Here is an 18,945-nt window from a genome sequence, read left to right as displayed (position 1 = left end):
AAAAACATTTGCTATTTGGGGCTGCCCAAAATCTACTTTTCCTTCCTTTTGGTGGTAGTGGCTGGATTTCCATTCGGATGCCTTCCTTTCCTGTCGATATAGCCTGTGCGTTACTGAATGAGGTGAGCCCAGTGTCAAGTCTAATGTATCCCCTGATTGGCTTAAGTTGATCTTCACATCTCACTGCCCTGGCCTTCGTGGTTCATTTAGATCCACGTGGTTCATTCAGATCAGAGTGACTCAGTGTAGGCCCAAAAGACAGAAGGAAACTTTGGGGTCCTTGGAGAAAGAGGATTCTGTGGGCTTCAGAGAGCACGGCGTCTTTTCTTGCTCCTTCCCTTCCCTTTCCCTGTTAGTGGGAGTGCCCTTGTGTCGCATACTAATTGTTCTATTTTCCTGCTCTATGTCAACAAGGGAGAGTGGGGCCCCTAGAAGCTGCTGGCAGCCACCCTGCAACCATGAGGAGAACCGGGCTTAGGAGGAAGGCAACGTAGAAAAGGCAGAATGGAGAGGTGAAAGCAACCAAGTTTTTGGTGACCTTGTTCAGCCACCTGATTTTTACCTAAAACAGCACTGGACCGCAGTTAACATGAGCCAGCAGTTCCCATTAGCGCCCAGACCAGTTTGAGTAATTTTCCACTATCTGCAACCAACAGTGTCCTGACCAACACGGTGATAAATTGGTCTCTGAAGATCTCACCAAATCGCATTCACTAAAGTGGCTGTTTGGTAAATTTTTACATTGAAATTTGGCCAGAACAAATGGTGGGCTTTTTTTTTTACTTGGCTCCACAAAACTTATTGCACAAGTGCTTTGTAGCAACATGTGTGGAAAAGACCTGGGAGTTTTTGTTGACATTAAGCTCAGTGTGACGTGCATTTCGAACGATCCGATTCTAATTCTCTAGCCTTTTTTGCTTAGCACCTCTGTAACCTTGGCACATGAGATACTGTTTGTAAGTTCTCCAGCGCAGCACTTGGCTCAGAGTAGGTGCTGATATAGCTTAGCAGTGGCAGAGTGGTCGTGATGTATGCATACTTTCAGCCTCAAGAAAGAAAAAGTCAGACTCTAACTGGCTCAACCCATCAGGAAACAAGAGACCCAGAGTGGTGCGGCGTCTATGAGGGGCTTCGTCCACAGACTCTGCCCATTTTGCCCCGGCTCCCTTGGGTCTGCCCCCCTCTGGCCACCCAGAGCAAGAGATCCAGCCTCACCCCAAGTTTCACTCATTCTGGCAGGACCAGCCTAGGTCACTCCCCAGCCCTGTGGCTAGGCCACTGGCATGCACTGGTTGGCCCCACCTCGGTCACACCCTGCCACCCCCAGATCTGAAGTTGTGGTCCGCTTCCCTGAAACCGTATGCATTCCTCAAGGGAAACTGAGAGCTTGGGAGAGGGAGAAAAGGAATGAATGCCAAAGAGGCCACCAACAAGAATTGACTCGCATGGAATCCTCCCGAAAGCACCTGTAGTTTAAGACCGTGTTCCTGCAGGTGTAATCTGTCTGAGAGAAGAGGCAGCTGTCTTCCTGGTCAGACTCACCTTGGACTCAAGTTCCATTCTGCAACATCTATCAGCCAAAGCCCACAAAGAGCGGGCCACAGGTTGGGGGAGTGTGTGAAACATGCCATGTGAGGAATGATTGGGTGCTGCTAAGAGAAGGCTCTGTGGCACCATAACCAGGGGGTCAGTTCCTTCTGTAAGACCACCAGAGTGAAGCGGTCCCGGTAGGTGCTGACATTTACCGAGTGTGTATTGCATCTCCTGGCATTGTGCCAGGTTCTCCTGTACTGTCTCCCTTCACCCTTATGGCATTCGTTTGAGGGAGGCACCCGCCTACCAAGTAGTTACTGTCTTCACTGGGGAGCCGAGGAAACCAAGGTAGAGAGGTTAAGTAACGTGGCTAAAGGCACGGAAAGAGTTCTGTGGCAAGGCCAGGGTCGAATCTCGTGTTTTCAGCTCAGGTTTCCCTGACCTTAGAACAGGGATTGCCAACCTCAGCTGCACCTGAGAATCCCTTGGGAGAGCTTTAAAATGCTGATGCACAGGCATCATCGGACTCCCTGGGGGTGGGCCCAGGCCTTATGCTTATAAAGTTGCTGTGGTGATTCTGACGTGCTGCCAGGGTTGAAGACTCCGGGCCTAGAGAGAAAACACGAAGCCAGGGGCCCCGGTGTAGCTGCCTTCAGAAGCCCAGTGAGAGAGAATTCAGGTATACCGAGCTGTAGGTATAAAGCCACAGAGACGTAGAAGGACCGTGCTGAACTAAGGAGGGCAGGACCCAACCAAGGGCATTCACGTTTTTAAAACAATTAACAGAATGCTATTGAAACAAAGCCCACCGGAGGCCCACCTCTTGCACACCTGTGCCTCTCAAACGTCACATGCGCACAGATCACCTGGGAGCTCGCTAAAGAGCAGGTGTGGGGCAGGGCCTGAGGTATTCCGTGTTTCTAATAAGCTCCCAGGCGATGCTGCGGCTGCGGCTGGTTCACGAGCCATCCTTTGATTAGCAAGGCTTATCCTGCCCCACTGCCTCAGACAGACCAGGTGGAGGTGAAGCTGAGAGCCAGGGGTCCAGACTTGCCTGGAGGGGCGGGGGGACTTCTCTCTTGTGGAAGTCCTCAGAGAGGGACTGAGACCCGCTCTCAGGAGTGTGGCCAGCCTCCATCACGGAGGGCTGAGAGTCTCCTAATGCTGAGAATTGCCGAGCGTGGTGTCCCCACTGGGAACCCTGCATCTGTCGTTCCGCTGGGCTGGAACTTTAAGGATCAGCACAGAGAGCAGAAACATCTGGCTAACGCCGCTGTGGCCCGAGCGCACGGCCCCTGAAGGCCTGATGTGCTAGGTCCTGAGCAGGCCAGCAGGATTCCCAGCCTCAGCGGCATCCCGGCCGTGGGGCTGTGTTCTGGAGTTTGACTCTACTGCTCTCCCTTGCAATGACCGTTCACAGCCTCCAGAGCCTGTAGCTTCCCTCAGGGTCGGCTCACCAGGAAGTCACACAAACGGAGCTACGATTCACATCTCTTCGTTTGTTTTTTATTCCGTTTATTTCCCCTTGTGCTCTGCATTTCGTTTTCCAACTGTTTACACCTTCATTTAGCCGGCTACGTTGCTGCATGTGTAGGGACCAACTGACCAGTGGCGCCACGTCCCGGCTGGACGGCCCTGCCTCCTTCCACAGGCTGCCAGTGGAGCGATTAAGGCGGTAGATGACCTTGTCAGTCCCATTTACGGCAAGCACGCTGCCGAAATCCCTCCTTGTCTACCCTCACGTGGCTTCTGTCCATCTAGGTTAAATGCCATTCTGTATTTAGCCGCCATTTAAAGCTCTTCCCTTCCCTTTCTCCTTCAACGTCTACTGCCTGGCCTCTGTCTGGCTCCAGGGTTTCCCGCACGGGCCCTGGGTCTGGGTAGACACTTAACCTTCCGCAGACCGCAGGTATGTTAAAAACTTCTTTTCCACCTGCTACTTTAAACGGAGCTTTGATCTTTTTGCCTTCAATGGTTTATCATACTTCTGTCAGGCAGGTTTTCTTGAATAATCCCACTCCTCTGAATTCACTGTTTCCTGGTCCCTTCCTTTACCCTCTAACGCGGAGTCTTCCCTGCAGACTCTCAAGCAGGAGCCCACCCTGCACCTCTGGCTGGCCCTTTCTGTTGCACATCACTCGGCTTGTGTGTGAGGACTGTGGGTACAGTCGGCCCTGCACAGTCATGACAGACTCCTGTGGGGCAGTGGCCCTGGATGTGACAGGGTGTTGCTTCAGGATTGTTGCTGCAGTGGTGATGAGAGCAGATCCCAGGAGGCCAGGCCCAGGACTGGAGGACTGCCAGGTAGAGAGTCACTGGCCACCCCAGGCCAGAGGGGATGAGGGCAGCGCTGAGGGAACCATAGGCCGTGGCACCTTGTGTGTGTGTCCCGTGGGGACGCTGCTTTTGTTCTTTCCAGCCTGGGTCACCTGGTAGATTACCAAGGACTCCAAAGGGGTGCGTCTTCCCACCCAGACGCATCTTGGCTCCACCTAATGAAAATCAGCGCTTGGAGAAGAGGACCTATAAATACAGAAAACTGATAGGTGCCAGAGGAAAGGGACATTAAGAAGTACAAACTTCCAGTTATAAGTCATGAGGACATAAAGTACAGCATATAGAATATAGTCAGTGATATTGTAACAACTTTGTATGGTGACAGATGGTAAGTAGCATTATCATGGTGAGCATCTCATAATCTATATAAATGTCAAGTCACTATGTTGTATACCTGAAACCAATATAATATTGCAGCTCTATACTTGAAAAACAATTTTTTAAAAATAGAGAGAAGTTCTTAGGTCAAGATCAGCATTCATCCAGAGGTCCGGTGGCTAATGTTTAGTATTCAGTGTAAATCAAAATTCTAAAAAACTTGTGTAGTTATTGCCAATTAACACAGCTTTACGTTTATCTAGTGCTTTATAGTGTGTGTGTGCGTGTGTGTATACATATATGTCTGTAGGTGCCCAAGTCTCTGTTTCTTCACCCCTTGTAAGCAGAGGGTCGTAAATCTCACCCCCAGTCACACACACAGCAGTGCACACACACATACCCCTAAAATGCTAGGGGGCTTAGCTAAACACACAGAGGAGAAGAGGCATGGTCCCGAAAACCCAGCTCTGAGCCTTCGACTCTTCATTATGGCAGAGCAGAAAGTGACAGGGATCTTTTCTCTCTGACTTTTCACAAATGCAAATACTTCCGGGAGGGTCTCACCTACAGCCACTGTCACAACACTCTAATTAGCGGGTCACACCTTTGTAAGGTTTGGAAAGCAGCCAGCCACGTGTGTTAGGCAAGAGTTCATGGAAGTGTCCAGGGAATGAGGGGGTGCCTGGAGGGACAGGATGGAGGCGCCTTGGTGGAGGAGGGGAAGGGCGCAAGTGGGGAGCGACGTGACAGGGTGTTGTTTCAGGACTGTTGCTGCAGCGGTGATGAGAGCAGATCCCAGGAGGCTAGGCCCAGGACTAGAGGCCTGCCAGGTAGAGAGTCATTGGCCCCCTCAGGCCAGAGGAGATCGGGAAGACAGAGTTTGGAGACATGCAAGGTCCAGAGCAAGCTGACTAATAAGACCTCTGTGCATTCTTGAAGTATGGATCAATGAAGTCAAAAAGCTGACCCCAGGCTTACATGGTTCCCAGTCCCAAGTTGGGGCAATAGGCATGTTAGCAGAGGATTGCAGGGCACCGTGGGAAATGCCGCCACAAAGCGTGGTACAGAGCACCGAGAAGGGAAACGTGAGTTTTGCCTGGGAGGTGGGAGAGGAATGACATGGTCCAGCAAAGGGGACACTGTTGGGTGTCACAACATGAACCAGAATATCTCAGGTGGGCAGGGAAGAACTGGTAGGAGAAGTGATACAAAGAACATGACGGAGGCTTGGAAGATGACGAGTCCTTGCAGGGAAAGGGCAGAGCCCCCCAGGGGCAGCGCCAAGGTCAGTCATTAGGGAGGGCAGTCTCAAAGGGAGAGTCGGAGGCCACTCTGAGGACAGTGGGGGACATGAAGAGGTTTAAGCTGAAAGGCGTATTCAAGGATGGCTCCCACAGCGGCGTGGAGGGTAAGCTGAGAGGGGAGAAAGGAGTAGCAGGGGGACCAGTGTGGTGTACGAGTGCAGCGCGTCCCCCTAAGATAATAATGGACACACAGGAGCAGGGACAATACGGAGAACAGAAGGGCCTCGAGAAGTACAAGGAGGCAGAGGTATCCACCTCTGGTTGCCGGCTCCATCCAGGGACCCCAGGAGGAAGGAAGAGGTGATCCTTGGTCCTCCTGCAGGCTCTGGGCAGGTGGTGGTGGTGGTCAGTGCAGGAAATGTGGGGGGTGGACGTAATGAGGGAATGCGACAGGAGGTGTGAAGAGGAGGGGAGCTCAGGAAGCAGATTGCCAGACAGAAGGACAGAGGAAACGAGACTGGAGTCGTATCGTTGATGGAACCCGGGGCCGAGGAGAATTCCAGTACTCGGCTGGAACTAACTGAAGGGGGTCTGCAGCAAAGCTACGGGACTCATCGCTTAGACTCCAGCTACTGTCCTGAGCCCCTGGCTCATACCCTCACAGCCTGCTCGACCCCTCTGCGGGTTGTCTCCTGAAGGTTCCCGGCTCTGCAGGGCCGACACGGAAGGGCAAGGCTGACTCTCCAGCACTGGTGTGGGGTCGCGTTTGTCACATCCTCAGGAAATGATCCCTGGCTCACTTGGGGCCCTGCAGGGGCCTCCAGGTGGCCTGGCTGCTTCCATTCTCTCTTCCCGGTAGCCTCTTTGTAACACTGCAGCCAGTGATCCTTCCAGAGTGGAAATCAGATCATATCATCCCCTGATCAAACCTCTAGTGGCTTCCTGCAAGCCCTCCTGTCTTTTCCCTGCATCTGTTCTCATCTTGAACGTCTTCCAGCCATGCTCCCCTCGTTTTCCTGAGAACCCATCAAGTGTAGCTCCACCTTAGGACCTCCCCGAATCCTATTTCCCTCATCACATCTACCCCAAGTCACCCCGGCAGAGAGGCCTGGACCAACCTATTTAAAATAGCCCCCACCCCAGCTTGATGCTCCTTACTCCCTTAACCTGCCCTGTCTCTTTATGGCACTTCTGAGTAGAATTGTTTTCTCGTTTTTCCTGTTTCTGGATTGTTAGCTCTGTGAAGGCAAGGCTCTCATGTCTTGTTTACTGCTGTGCCCTCTGATTGCACAGCAAGGCCTGGTGAATAGTAGGCACACAGTAAATATTGGTGGAATGAATGGAAGAAGCAGACGAGCCCTGACATGCTGGGTGACCTTGAACCCATTGTTCACTGCACCCTCAGAGCACCCCTGAAATATGGGTCTGCATTCTCCCCATGGGACCAAGAAGTAATAGGCACAGGGAGAGGGAACTATCTTCCCATGCCACTATGGACCCTGGAACCCAGGAGCCTGGCAGGATGGTGGACTCTGCTCTGGGGGCAAAGGCTCATGGGCATAGACAGGCACGTTTGGTACTGGGGGAGATGTTCCTGTTGGTGCCCAGCAGTAGCTTTACTGGTCTCTGAAGTTGAGACACAGTCCTCTGCCCATAGCAGGAATTCAAGGTAAGGAATTCAGTACGGAATTCGAGAAAAGGTTGGGATAGCTGTTATGGAGAATTATAAGTTGTGTGGAAGGCTCAGCTGAGGTTGGAGCCCTAGGTTTGTGGCTCTTCTGGGGGATGGAGGGAGGATCCCAGGTCCGCCCATCCTGGGGTATGGAGGGAACATCCCAGGTAGGGCTCTCCTGGGATATGGGGTGGGGGGGATCCCAGGTGGGGCTGTCCTAGAAATGGAAGGAGCATCCCAGGTAAGGCCATCCTGGGGGGCGCGCGTTGCAGGAGTATCCCAGTCAGGGCCGTCCTGGGGGCGGTGGGAGGCCTTGGGTGTGGCCTGACCAAAGATGGCTATGACAGTCAGATGGCCTAGGAGTGAGGGGACCATGGGAGGAAGGAGCTCCAGCATTGAAGGATCCCAGATGGACATTGCTGAGTGCGGCAGTGGAGGGAAAGAGCGTTGTCTGTGCACCACTATCCAGGGTAAGTGCCAGAGCAAGTCTGGAAAGAGGGGTCCTTTCTCCATGTGACGGCAGAGTCGGAGCTGGTAGGTACCCAGGAGCAGGGAAAGAGACAAAGATGTAGTCGTGTGACTTCATAAATAGCCAAGAACCAGCTGTTTAGCCATTTAACAAAACTGTATTTCCATTCCTTTACCAACTGTGTTGCTGATCACATGTCCTGAGATTCAGAAATTTTTGTGTTGACTCTTTGGACTCTTCACAGAAGATTCACATGCATTTCTTCTTTGTGTTTTTTTTTTTGTTTTTTTTTTTTTTTTTCAAGTCAGAGATTTCTTCACATCCTGAATACATTAAGTTTTTTCACTCCTCTTAAAATTTAGCATTCCTGCGAGCTTTGAGAAGCTTGGTAATTAGGCCGGTGATTTCCACGTCTCCCTGGATGACCGGCCCTTAGCCACATTGACAGCGCCTTGGCATGGGGTTCTCCTGTCCTCACTCTGTTCCGCTCCGATTCTGGGATATTTTTTAAGGCTTCACGTCTGAGCCCTTCCACAGTCTGCACTAATTTTGCTGGCGATCTTCCCCTGCTCTGGACAGCCAGGATCCTAAGCTTCACGTTTTTCTACATGTAACCACACATTGGCTTTGAATCCTGTCTGCGTGGCCTTTGGTTTGTTAAATTTCTTCTGGGGGGTCAGCTAGGCACAGAGGGAAGGACATGGTATGAAGTGGGAGGCTGATAGACCCGTTTTCGGGTGCTGTCTCTTTCCCTTGAACTTCCGGCCCCCACTGTGGGATCCTTGGCTTTTCTGAGCCTTGTGTCTTCATGTGGCAGAAGGGTGCACATTCCTGCCTTGAAGCACTGCTCTAGGCAAGAAGGGGCCAGCCTATTTGGAAGTCCTGGCTACAGTGCCTGGCCTGAGTAATCCCGGTGAACCTTGTAGGCGACGTGTCCCCATTTGATTGTATGGTGCTCTCCTCGGTGCCCGCAGGGTACCTGGCACAGAGCCCCAGTTCAGCAAACTTTCTCGATTGACTCAACAAATGACCACATCCCGCTTGTGTTTTCACATGTTTTCTAGTGGTACCGACCTCTACTTCTTTTTATGCACCCAATTTTTATGGAGGGCTTACTATGTACCAGGCATTGTTAGAGACTCTGGGATAGATCAGCGAGCAGAACAGGTGAAAACCCCTCCCTTCGTGGACTTCACATCCTCAGGTACACTTCCTCACTCTTTCACTATTTCCAGATCTCTCTTCCAGCTGTCTTTGTTGGTTAATACACGTTTGGGTGTTAAGTTCTCAAAATATTTATTGAGCGTTTACTCTGTGCCAGGCACTGTTCTAAGCATTTTATATGCATTATCTCATTGGCATCTCTACCAGTTCCCACACAACCATATGAAGGAGGCCCTGTTGCTGTTCTCATGTTACAAAGGAGAGGCTGAGGGGGCAGACCAGAGGGCTGGATGCTGGCCCGTGCTGTACTGCTGTAGGGGCTGGGTTCTGACTCCAGGGCCCATACCCATCCTTGCTGCCCCAGCTGCCTCCCTTGTTCCTGGGATGGTCCTTGGACCTTTATTCAGTCTTTCCTGTCTGACAGAAATGCCTCATAGATGCTCTCCCGTGACACACTGCAGAGGCCCACGTGCATGGTAGGTGACTTACGAATGCTTGTTCCTTGGGTGCATGTCTGCGTGGCCCCGAGGGGGGTTTCAAGCCCAAGAGCCACTCCCCTGCTGACCATCACATTGACCTCTGTTGTCTTCTGTTCCAGGACAGCTACTCCTCGCTCCTCTGCCAGGCTAGTGGGTTAGCGCAAGCCCCCCCACCCCGGTCCCAACCCTGCCCTGCTCTGGTCCCTCATGGCTCCGCAGCGGGGGCAGCAGGACTGCCTCTCTGGCCCACAACATGTTTCCTTGTCGTCCCCTCCTGAGCCCTCTTGCTGTGCCTCCTCTCACCATCACGCTCTCTTTTGATCTCGCAACCCAGGCCCTTGGAGAAATCAGACAGTATGAAATATGAAAACTGCATGGGAAGTAATTGAAGAAACACTGTGACTTTTGAAACCCATAGAGATAACACTCACACCTTCTTACTCACGTTATTTAATTTTTAATGGCAGATTTAATTAATGGAGATCAGGTCTTCTGGTTTCAGATGTGCGTATGGAGCAGCTGGAGGAGGAGGGGGAGGGGCAGCTGTGTATAGGGTAGAGGAAAAGATTCCAAGATTTGGGAATCTGAAGATCTAACAGGGAGGAAAAACCATCCAGAAATAATGACTCACGATCCCTGGGTCCTCAGAGACGTGCGGGGATTCAGTGCAGTGCACTTGCAGTGCTCTCCCCGCGAGTTACCAGTGGGTGACAGCACTCCTCTCAGGACAGCGCTGTGGCCTCCCCAGGCCCCCGTGGGATCGCGCGGCAGGCAATTCCAGGCTCCCTGCTGGCACTGCACTCCATCGTCCACACAGCTGCCAGAATGTTCTCTCTGAAACACACATCTCCCCTACCACTCCCCCACGTAAAAGTAAAACCCGTGGGCTGAGGTCTAGGCTCCCAGCCTGAAGTGGAGACCCGCCCCCCCCCCTCGCCCCCCCGCCTGCCGCCCGGGTCCCCAGGTCCCGGGCTGTCTTTGTCTCTAGCCCCTTCCCTTGCTCCTGGTCCAGTTGGAGCATCTACTGTGTGGCGCCCCTCACTCTCCCTTGTTTACAGGACCGTCCCCCTCCCCCATCATTGGCTCATTTCTGCTCACCGTGTGAGACTCAGTTTAGTAAAAGCGGATGTACCCTTTGACCCGAGAGTTTCACTTCTGGAATGCACTCTTTGGATGTGCACGCGCAGAGGTGAAGATGCCGCGATAGCGGGACCTGCCGTGGAGTACCGTTCAGCGGGTAAAGTGGCGAAGCCTTTGGGAAGGGAAGAAATGAGCGGTGCTGTGGGTATGCACAGGCAACCAGCTCACGGACCCTGTGCACGAGGGGGAGCACCGGGGCCGGGCTGGCCACACGGCTTGCTGGTCATGACATTCCTACCCTCTGCCCATTGTGCTTTTGCCTTTTTAAACTATGTGTATAATTTTTTTCAAAAATGCTATTTTATAAAAAAGAGGTTTTTTTTAGGCCTTGGTTCAGGTGCCAGCTCCCAAGAAGCCAGTCGGATGGCCTCCGTCAGACTGTCCTTCCTGGTACCCCCACAGCACCGGGGACAGTTGGCTGAGTGGCCCGTTGTAATCGTGACGTGGTGTTGTCTGGGAGCCCCAGGAGGCTGGGGGGCAGGCGTGCCTGTCTTGGAATCCTCTGGCACTTAGCGGATGCTCGTTGTGAACACGCGTGGCCCCAGTCCTTAGAGAAACCCCTCAACGGTGGTAGGGTCCAGGGGTCTGCAGGGTGCACCCCAGCAGCCTCAGGAATGCCTGGTGGACACAAGAGGCAGGTGCAGCCTTCCCAAGGTGTGGACCAGGACCTGCGTGTGTCAGGTGAGCCGCACAGGGGACGCCCTGTGCTGCGTGGTCCCGGGGTCTGCTCAGGCAGACGACATGGCAGAGATGGCGGGGAGGGCGGGTGCGACAGGAAGGGGAATTCCTCTGAGTCACTCTGAGAGACAATAGAGGAAGCTGCAGCGGGATAATCACAACCACTTCTTGGCCTGTGGGCACTTCCTGTGACAAATCTCCCTGACCGCACGTTCAGTCCGTACTCGTAGGCAACTCAGCGACTTACTGAACTCACCCTGACCGGGCCATGTGCGTGGAGATGTGGGAGCAGCAGAGAGCCACTAGGGTCCTGTCAGCCCATCTGGGCAGTGGGAACTCCCTTGGGAAGGGCCGCTGGCAGCCCCCAGGCCTAGGAGACAGTGGCCTGACACATCCCTAAGGAGGAGAAGGCCTGGGCCCGGAGACCGTCTTGTGGCAAAGAGAACCAATCAGAGTGAATGGAGAGCTTACTAAGGCCCACGCTGGCCTCAGAAAGTTCAATGGTGCTATGACAGTGGCTGCAATGGACAGGGTGGGCACTGTGAGCCTGGCACCCCTCAGGACCATCTGAGCCACCCTATGACGGAGTGGGAGCCTTGTCTTACCACTAGGAAGTGAGTGACTCACCCAAAGAACACAGCATGTGCCAAAGTGACGATTACAATGTGGGCCTACAGACCATGTGGTTTCCTGTGAGGGCCCGTGAATGGAAGGTTCAGACTGAATATAAATGATCCCCATCAAGGACGTCACAGAAGAGCATCTGCGTGGAGCGGGAGGAGAGGCCCTGAGATGATTCACGTTTGTGGCCTTTCTCCCACACCCAGGACAGTCCATGGTGGTCGAACGTCAGACCCATTGAGGCAAAATCATAATCTCTTGGCTGGAACATCAGGGCTCCAGAGAGAAAACATCGGACAGCTTGGAGTCAGCACAGACCTGCAGGCCGGGAGGTCGGGCAGGAGAACCCCTATGTGTTCCGTGCCTGTCGTGCTGGGAGGGTTCCCATTTCTCATCTGCTGTGCCTTAGGGCCACTGGAGAGAGGCGTGGGCACCTCCTTAGTTCAGAGCTGAGGACCTGCCCAGGCTCACTTAGCAGCTGGGGGGGTGAAAGGCCCAGCCCTGGGCTCACCCCAGCACAGCCCAAGGCAGAATTCGGGAACTTGGGTTCCTCCTGAGTGGGCCCCAGGCATTCCCTCAGGCATACACCCCTCCGCGGCCCCTCCCCCTTGGCTCTTCCCAGGGGCAGGTACCAGAATGGAAGTGAGGGCCAGGTTCCCACCCAAACTCTGCCTTCAGTACCCTGCAGGTTCCTAGGAGAGGTGCTTTCCACCCCTGCCTCGGTTACGTTCTCTATAGATGGCCGACGGTGTGCCTTGGGGGTAGGGTGCATCCCCTGCATGGCTCTGATCTGAACACCTGTCATCTCTTCAATTTTGTCGAAGGAGCAACTCGTTCCTTTTGGGCCAGGCTATATCTGTGTATGGTGGAGTGGGGAGAGCCAGGCTCGGAGTCTGACACACACACAGGGCATGGTTCTGTGACTTCCGGGTCCCTTTCCCTGCCACTCGAGCGTCTTGTAAGGACTGTGCCTGTTGGAGGCGCCCCGAGCCAGAAGCTTCCCTTTACCCACCTGTAGGGAATAACCAGCCCTCGCACACGGGTTCTGTGAAAGGTCTGGCCCAGGCCTGCACAGGGTAGGCGGGTATCCCATGGCATCCGTGCCGTCTCCTCACCCTCACGGCGAAAGTCTGACTGCCCGCCCATCTTGGGCCGCCTTCTGGGGTTTCATCCTTGAGACAGCCTGCTGCAAAAAGTCAGTTTGTTCACTGTGAGCTTCAAGGTGCTCCCCCAGGAGTGTGGTGGCAGGTGGGGTTAGCACGGGCATTTGCGGTCGTCTCTTCTGGAAACCAGTGGCAAGTGCTGGCTTCTGAGCCTCTGAGACCTAAAGAAGTGGGAACAACTCACTCGGAGTCATGCTGTGATGGCCCCAGGGCTTCAGCCCAGCTTTGTCATATTGCAGGCCCGGACTGTTCTCCACACCAGTCTGGTTCTGCACGTGCACATTTACTAGGTAACCTCAGGAAGGATGGAGGGCATGCCTTTGGAGCCACTCAGCAGCTCTGGACAGACAGCCACCATGCCACGGAGTGTGGTGGTCACGGCAGGCAGCAGAGCCCGCACCCAGCTGGTAATCCGATGCTTGGGCTCCAGTCCTGGCACAGCTATTTGCTGGGTGGCTTTGGGCAAGTCGCTTCACCTCTAGGCAGCAGAGGCCACCTATAAAATGGGGGTTGGACCAGAACAAATCTCAGTAAACTTTTTCTCTAAAGATAGTGAATATTTTAGGTTCTGCAGCCCCTATAGTCGCTGTTTAAACTACTCGACTCTGCCGTTGTAGCCCAAAAGCAGCCACTGACAATGCAGAAACAAATCATGTGTGTGGCTGTGTTCCAATAAAATTTTACTTACAAAATCAGGTGGCAGGCCGGGTTTGAGTGATGGGTTGCCGACCCCCAAACCAGAGGACCCATTGGTCCTTCCAGCCTTTGCTACTCTGGGATTCTGTAGCCGTGGTTGGCCTACCGTGATGGGAGCCAGAGCCAAGCTGTGGATCAATCACCAATCTGCTTTGATGCTGGTCAAGAAATCAGCATCTGTCGATTTTTAGCACCGTCTCTCCCATGCGGGAGCCAGAGGGAAATTTCAGTCTTTGGTAATCAGTTCTGTTTTTCTCTTTGTAGAATGCCGAGATGTACAAACTGTCTTCACAGCAGTTCCATGAGGCAGCTTCAAAAATGGAGGGCACGATAAAGTAAGAACGCATTTATGATGTTTCATAAACTTAGCCTGTATTCGTAAGAATCAGCACACGGGGCTTGGAACCTACCGCCACCTGCCTAACTTCAAGTCTCTGTAATAACATGGACAACCATGTGCTACTCGGTCTCTCACCCAGCTGTGGGGCAGCCACTAGTCATCTGTCGTGGGCCAGACGAGTACTCAGCTCCTCCCTGGCTCCCTGGCTGTGGGAATGGGGCCATGGCGGACTGGCAGACTTGTTTCAGACACCATGTAGGTGGGCCACGCCACAGGCTGGCCGTTGGGCTCCCGAGGGAGTCGGGGAAGGGATGTTGCTACGGGCACCTGCCCCCCATTTGTGGAGGTGGTATTCAGACCAGCCTGTTCCCTGAGCATACCTCTGTGTGCCTGGTTGTGGGCCATGTACCTCTTGCATGCTCACGTGCTCAGGGTGGCTCCCTTTTTATTCCCCGAAGGACTGGGGCTCAGGGACACTCACTGATGGCTGGCTCAGGTCGCACAGTGCTGAGTACCAGCGTCCTGTCCCCTGTCTGCGTGCTCCTGCGCCGTGAGGGAGGCCTCAGAGCCAGAATGTTAAGGAATGGGAGGCACATGCGGTGTGTTCATTACAGCTGCACCCTCCTTCAGGGTGAGGTCACAGGAGGGTCTGTAGGGGTTGCTGTGGGAAGGAGAGCTGGGCCTTGAGCTGTGGGTCCTTTGTATGAAGGTGGCCTCTGTGGACCAGGCCAACTCCCTCCTCCTCCCTCAAGGAAGGGCCTTTCCCTTCCAGGCTTCAGTCAGGGTGATTCCCCAGGCAAACCGGTCCCAGTGCAGATTGGTGAGGGGTGGGATGTGGCACCCCAAGAAGGAACCATCAGAGGGAGGCTTGGGTGGCTAGGAGGTGTCAAAGTGCTTGTAAATACAGCTGCTGACAAAAACTGTGCAAGGAACCAGGAAGGGGCAGTGGGAACGGGTGGCCTCAGTACAGGTCTAGGGTGTAGCAGGGGGCACCTGAAGCCAGGGGGACATAGTGCTGGAGCTGACCACTGAGTAGCTTTAGGGACGAGCATACAGTTAGTTATCTTGGGATTTCAAGTCCTAGAGCAGTAATAGGGGACTCAGAGAAAGAACTTTCCAGTAGGCAGGTAGAGACTGGAAAGCTCTTGCATCTGCCCGTTGGGATCCCACAGGGGGTTCTGGGTGTAAGCAAGTGCCATGAGCTGCACAGACCCCTAAGGAATGGAATGTTCCATCTGGATCTCAGACAAGCAACCGGATGGCCCATCCAGGGCTGAGAAATACTCAGAATCGCGATCCGTGAGAGGGAGAGGTTGGGAAGCAGTCACACCCCAGAGGCTGTGGGGTGATGGCCACCTGGGTAATGTGATCCCGGAAATGAGCAAAAACCACAGCACATCCCCTGGCCCGTCCTGTCCGTTGGAACTGCCTGTGGGGCAGTGATGCTGGATCCATAGCCCCTCCCTCTTTCCCTGGATCATGGAACAGCCTGCTGAGGGAAGACGCTCTGGGGAGAAGCCAGGCAGCTTTACTGTCAGGGACCACACCATTTTGTCACCTGCCATGTGGCCCACCGTCCTGAGAGTGGGGACTCCTGGGCTCCTGGTGCCCTGGATTAGTGCATTTGACTTTGCTGTCGTATCCTTTATCATCCTCATGTCTTCTGAAGGCAAAGGGGAGATGGCATGTGAGTATCATCTTAATCCGAGCAAAGTAAAAGGTTTTTTAAAAGGTTTACAACATCCCTTGATAATTACTACTATTTACTAAGCAGAATACTAAATAGTAGGTGCTCTGTAAGATGGGTGTTGGGATGGAGCTGAGAGAATGCTTGGGCGGGAGCGTCCAGCAGACCTGGAGTGCACCCTTGCCCTGCCTCTTACCGGCTGCTCCTATGACCCTGGGCAAGTCACGTCACCTCTCTGATGTCCTCACATGCAGAAGAGAGCTGATACCCCCTCCAGTGCTTTGAGTGAGATAGCACATAGGAAATCCGCCTCAGATGTCAGCAGTGGGTGGCAGTGGCAGGGTGACTGTTACTAATAACGGCAGTCATCTGGATTACTCGCAGAGCGTGGCACAGATTTAATAAATAAATTGAGTTTACAAAAAAAATTTTTTTTTCTTTACCCAACCAGAGTACACAGGAAGCGGTGTGGAGTTGGAGATTATTTTACTTAAACATTGGGCTGGAGGGCAGAATCCTTGATTGGGAGCGTTCTTGGATTAGCAGATGATTGTAAATTGCCTCGTAAATGCCACAGAAATAAATGCCAGCACTGACAGCAGTGATAGTTCTCTTCCAAGACAGTGAGCATCTTTTAACAACTTTGAGTAAACTGAGTGGTTACTTAGGTGACTAATTAGATGTCCGTGTAGTCATGTATTCATTTAACATACATGTATCGTGTCCCTACTGTTTGCCAGGTACCATGCTAGGCACTGGTGATAAAACGATCAACATGACAGCTTCGGTTTCTTTCAGCAAGGAGCTTAGGGCGTTTGGGGAATGACAAACAATATTTTCAAATTAATTGCACAAAAAGCAATTGCCCAAATAATGATTGATTATAGTAATGAGCCATGAAACAAAATGTTTGAATTAAAAAGCATGTGTCTGAGGACCCTAACGCAAACTTCATACGTTTGGGAAGCCTTTTCAAAGGAAGTGACTTTTGAACTGACTCCCGTGGTATGAGGGGGCTTTGGCCAGAGAAAGGAGGGGGAAAAACAGCACTTCCAACAGCAGATTTGGCATGTGCAAAGGCCCCGGGGCAGGAAGTAATACAGCATATTCAAGGAATTGAAAGGCCAGTGTGACTAGAGAGGAATGAATTAGAAGAGACAGACTAGGATGAAGCTCTAAGAAGTCAGCAGAGGCCAGACCCCACAGGACTTTGTAACCATGTTAGAGATTTCAGTCGTATCCTAAAAGCAGTGAAGCACCAGGTCAGCTTGCTTTCTTTCCTAATATATTCATTTAAGGCATTGACTTCTCTATAAACACAGCTTTAGTTACACCATAAAGTTTTGATATATTGCATTTCATTATAATTCAGTTCAAAAATTTTCTAATTTTCGTTCTAATTTCTTCTTCAACTCATGGGTTATTTCAAAGTGTATTGCTTAATTTTCAAATATCTGGTAATTTCCTACTTACTTTTTTCCCCAAAAAACCCTTTTATTTATTAAGTAATCTCTACCCCCAACTGGGGCTCAAACTCATGACTCCAAAATCAAGAGTTGTATGCCGTACCAACTGAGCCAGCCAGGTGCCCCTCTAGTTATTTTCTTAATAATTGATATTCAGCTTAATTCTGGGGGCAAAGAACATACTGTAAATCCTCTAAAATTTTTGGACCTTGCTTTATGACTATGTATATGATCTGTTTTGGGAAGCCTTCTATGTACATTTGAAAAGAATGTGTATTCTGCCAGCAGGTATAGTAATCTGTGTTTGTCAGGTTAAGTTAGGCGGTCCTGTTCAGATTTTCTGTATCATTACTGATTTATGGATTTATGGTTTCTTTCTGAGATCACTTTCCTTCTAACTAAAGAACTTCTATAATATTTCTTTTCGTGTAGTTTGGCTGATTATAAATTCTGTATTTTTTTTGTTTATTTTTGAGGGGGGGATAGGGGCAGAGAGGGAGAGAGACACAGAATCCGAAGCAGGTTCCAGGCTCTGAGCCGTTAGCACAGAGCCCGACGTGGGGCTCAAACTCACGAACCATGAGATCATGACCTGAGCCGAAGCTGGACGCTAAACCAACTGAGCCACCCAGGTGCCCCTAAATTCTCTATTTTTAATTGGAAATATATTTCAGTTTGAAAGAATCTAGCAATCCTTTCGTTGAGTTCCTTCAAGGTATCTTTACATTCTAATTTGATACCTGTTTTTTCCTGGAGAAGTCAGCTATTGATACTCTTATTACCCCTTTTTGGTAATTACTTTTTTTTTCTCTGATTTTTAGCTTTTCCTTGTCTTTAGTATTTTTTGCAATTTGACTATCATGTGCCTAAGGAGTCAGTTGTCTTTCTTTTTTCCTGCTTGGGGTTCATGTGTTGGGGTTTGATGTCCTTTTGTTTTAGAAATTTCTCAGCCATTATCTCTTCAAATAAAACTCTGCCCTGTTTCATCTTCCCTCCTTTCTGGAATTTAAGTTACATGTATTACTGTGCCTCCCTTGTCTCTGTGTCTTTTTTTTTTCATTTTTCATCAATTCTTTAAAATTTTTATGTTGTCACCTGAGTTTTTACTATTGACCTATCACTTCACTAACCTTTTTAACGTGTCAAGTCTCTCTTACACCTATTTATTGATTTCTGAATTTCAAATATTGCATGTTTTTCAATTCTAGAAGTTCAATTACTTTTTCTTTCTTTTTTTTTTTTTTTTGATTCCCAGTCTCTAGTGAGATTCTGGGTTTTGCCATCTGTTTTCTTAAACCTATTAGATATGGTTATTTTGAAGTCATCTGAGGGTCTGTTTCTATTGCCTTTTCCAAAAACCTCTTGGTCCTATTTATTTGTGTGGCTGGTAATTCTCGATTGCATGCCAGGCATTGTGCGGAGACTGCAGACGCTCTGGAGTGTGTCATCTCCCCCAGAGTGCTCTACCCTGTTCCCTGGTGGCCACCTGAGGGACTGAGCTGACTGGAGGCTTGCTGCAGTTTTGGTGAAACTCAGGCCACCTCTGATTTACCCTTCTTCCTAGGGCATGGCTTTCCAGGGCTCCAGTACGCCTCCTTTCTTGGTGAGCTTGAAACCCTTGTTTTTGCTTCCTCAGCTCTGTGAGACTTCTGAAAATTCCACTTTGCCTTTTAGTAGCTTTCACTTGGCACCTTAGCCTCTTGCCTTGAGTAGCTCAAGAAAGTGACAAATGCCTTAAAAGAGGAAAGTCACTGAGTGTCGGTTCACTGTATTTTAGCTCCCTGTTCTCCCGAATCCTGGTCCCTCAAAGCCTAGCTGCCTTGGCAGCCTTGAACTCCAAAGGAATGTTTTCTGTCTGTAGTCCTATGAGATTGCCAGAAGCTGGCTTCTTTGCACTTTAGCTGAAGCTGTTTGCCCAACTTTCAGCCTCCCTTCCTG

The 18,945-nt window shown here is 51.4% G+C and overlaps 1 protein-coding gene across 1 annotated transcript in view; it reads left to right on the top strand.

Moving 5' to 3' along the window:
- The window catches only part of CHCHD6 (coiled-coil-helix-coiled-coil-helix domain containing 6), a 250,617-nt gene that overhangs the window by 189,903 nt on the left and 41,769 nt on the right, over positions 1-18,945 (top strand). Inside the window, exon 6 of the mRNA XM_060631944.3 lies at positions 13,779-13,849. Coding sequence (XP_060487927.1) covers positions 13,779-13,849 — 71 coding nt within the window. The remainder of the gene's footprint in view (positions 1-13,778; positions 13,850-18,945) is intronic.

Source organism: Panthera onca, chromosome A2 (genome assembly GCF_046562875.1).
Source record: "Panthera onca isolate mPanOnc1 chromosome A2, mPanOnc1 haplotype 2, whole genome shotgun sequence".
Lineage (NCBI taxonomy): Eukaryota > Metazoa > Chordata > Mammalia > Carnivora > Felidae > Panthera > Panthera onca.
This window is presented reverse-complemented; position numbering and strand designations above follow the sequence as displayed.